A 2,326-nucleotide genomic window follows, 5' to 3' on the forward strand; every position below is an offset into this window, starting at 1 on the left:
CCCATAAGCAGGTCAGATGATCTGAGCTGTTCTCTGTCTGACACAGAGACTGACAGGCAGCTCTCTGAACTGTAAGTTTCTTGTGTGAATCTCTTACAGACATTTGCTTCACGCTGTGTTTTCCTTCAGGTAAAAAAAAAGTTTGGCAGTTTTCTCTCTGAGAGTCATCTTTCAGTTTTCTCAAGTATTTTCCAGTTATTATTTTACTGAAGTTTTGACATAGTTTCCATCACATTCTGCATAAATAAAATCCATTTTCTTTCACGTGTTTACATATTTATTTTTGACACACAGGACACGCTGCTGCGCGTTTGAGTGACAGCCGCTGCGTCTTTGCCTTATTATGCTTTTTTCTCTTCTCTCCTCCTCCTTCTGCACAGAATGCAGAGAGAGAAATAAGGAGGCATTTTCTAATGGTTGTAAATTGCAGCCAATAAAAAACGTCCGTCAATTGTTTCCCTTTCTTTTTTTTCCTTCTTTGTATGTCTTGTTATAATTTGATCAGTCAAATGCGGGACTTTGTTTCAACTTGCGCGACACCGGTACAAGAGTGAAATGTGAGACAGTCCCACACAGTTTGCCTGGGGCTGTAGGTAAATTACAGTTATACATATATATATATATATATTATAACTGTCCTCTGTTGTGTGGATGAGAGAAGAGAGAGGAGCTGCTGCAGCAGCTCTCCTCCTGTCCGAGTGCGCAGTGCGTTCACCGAGGGACAGCGCACAGGAGCTGCGGGCACGCACGTGTGTGTGTGTGAAGGGAGGGTGAGGGCAATATTAATAATATTAATACTGTTGCCATTATAGTTGCACACTTAATAAGAAGTGCAACCAAGGGCGACAGATGGAGCGTAAAAAAAGGCGTGTTCGACAGGGGCACTTAGTGGTCTGCAGGGAAAAGGGCAGGTGCTCGAGCACCACCTGACGTCTATCTGTGCACGACCCTGGATCTCATAATATCACACTGTTACTAAAATAACTTTTTTATAACTTATAATGTTGATTCTGCTCACAAGATGATCAGTGTTGCCAGGTCCACTTATTATAAGTGACTTTGGGCTTCTTTTTTTCTTAAGANAAAAAACACACAAATACTGGACGTAGAAAATATCTGAATAAACCGACCTGTCTGACAAAGTGACTATTTTGTTTATGATGCTCAATCATTACATTAGTGTCTGTCATTAGTGAGTCTACATGATAATTTCTGAATTATTATGCAGTCTAACTAGTCAACAATCCAATAAAGTCCATATTTACATGTTTAATATCGGTAAATAATATATTTGATGCGTAATATTTACCTGTGAAATATAATCCTTTTATCTCTTCTAAACATGTAACAATTTCTGCATTTTATAGCAAAGTATTTGAACCAATTGTACGTTTACAAAGCATTTGTTTGCACCGCGCTACGTTCTGCTCATTGATTTCAATGGTTAGTGTTAGCATTAGCTCAATGTATAAAAATCCCCCCTGCAAAGCATGCCCAGGTCACGTGACACCCAATCCAGTCATATATGTCAGTGATCATGTTGTTCTGATTGATGGAGGGTTTGACACAAATGTTGGATGAAACTAAAGCTAAAGAGGACAGGCAACAAGAAACGTTCTTGTCAGCAGCAGGATTTGAACCGTTTCTTTCCTCTGCTTCATGTGTGGGTGTGTGCAGGAGGCCCAGCTGTTCAGTGTGGAGGAGGAGCTGACTCTGAAGGAGGCACAGTGGCTGCAGGAGGAGGCCCGGCTGCAGAGCACCGTCACTGCTTTGGAGCAGGAGCTGGAGCTGGAGAAGGAGCAGCATGGCAAGGAGGTACAGCAGCTACTGAAACACTTTCTGGCTCATGGTTTTTGGGTTCTTAATACTTTTTTGTCTTTATAGATTATGTAAACACTCCAGAAATATCAGACATTAATAATAGATAATAGTTTGATTACACTAAAATTAAATAGTTATTATAAAAGCACTTCATGTTGAAACTAAAGGCCTTTCTAATACATTTCACCTGCTTTATTTTATTCCAGAGTTTAAACAAAGATCATCTTATCTTATCTTATGACACCAAACTTTACGTTGATATCTGTAAAATTAACTGAGCTTGAGCTGTTTGTGTTTGTTAAAGGCTGTTAGCTGTGAGGACCATCTTATATTGGGTTGACTCTAAAGTTAATGAGATACAGACGTCTATCCAATGATTACTTCCTTAGAATCCATTAAATGGTTCATGTTCATGTTAGCACGACACACAGACAGAACCTTTAGTGGTGTTTTGGCTTCAGTGGTGGGCCATGTAGAACTGCATCTCTGGCCCTAACCTGATTCA

General features: G+C 40.0%; 1 protein-coding gene across 1 annotated transcript in view; it reads left to right on the plus strand.

Moving 5' to 3' along the window:
* The window catches only part of ccdc18 (coiled-coil domain containing 18), a gene marked incomplete in the record, with an annotated part of 39,205 nt that overhangs the window by 21,710 nt on the left and 15,169 nt on the right, over positions 1–2,326 (plus strand). The window contains 1 exon segment of the mRNA XM_014025349.1: positions 1,678–1,815. Coding sequence (XP_013880803.1) covers positions 1,678–1,815 — 138 coding nt within the window.

Source organism: Austrofundulus limnaeus, unplaced genomic scaffold (genome assembly GCF_001266775.1).
Source record: "Austrofundulus limnaeus strain Quisiro unplaced genomic scaffold, Austrofundulus_limnaeus-1.0 Scaffold470, whole genome shotgun sequence".
Taxonomy (NCBI): Eukaryota; Metazoa; Chordata; class Actinopteri; order Cyprinodontiformes; family Rivulidae; genus Austrofundulus; species Austrofundulus limnaeus.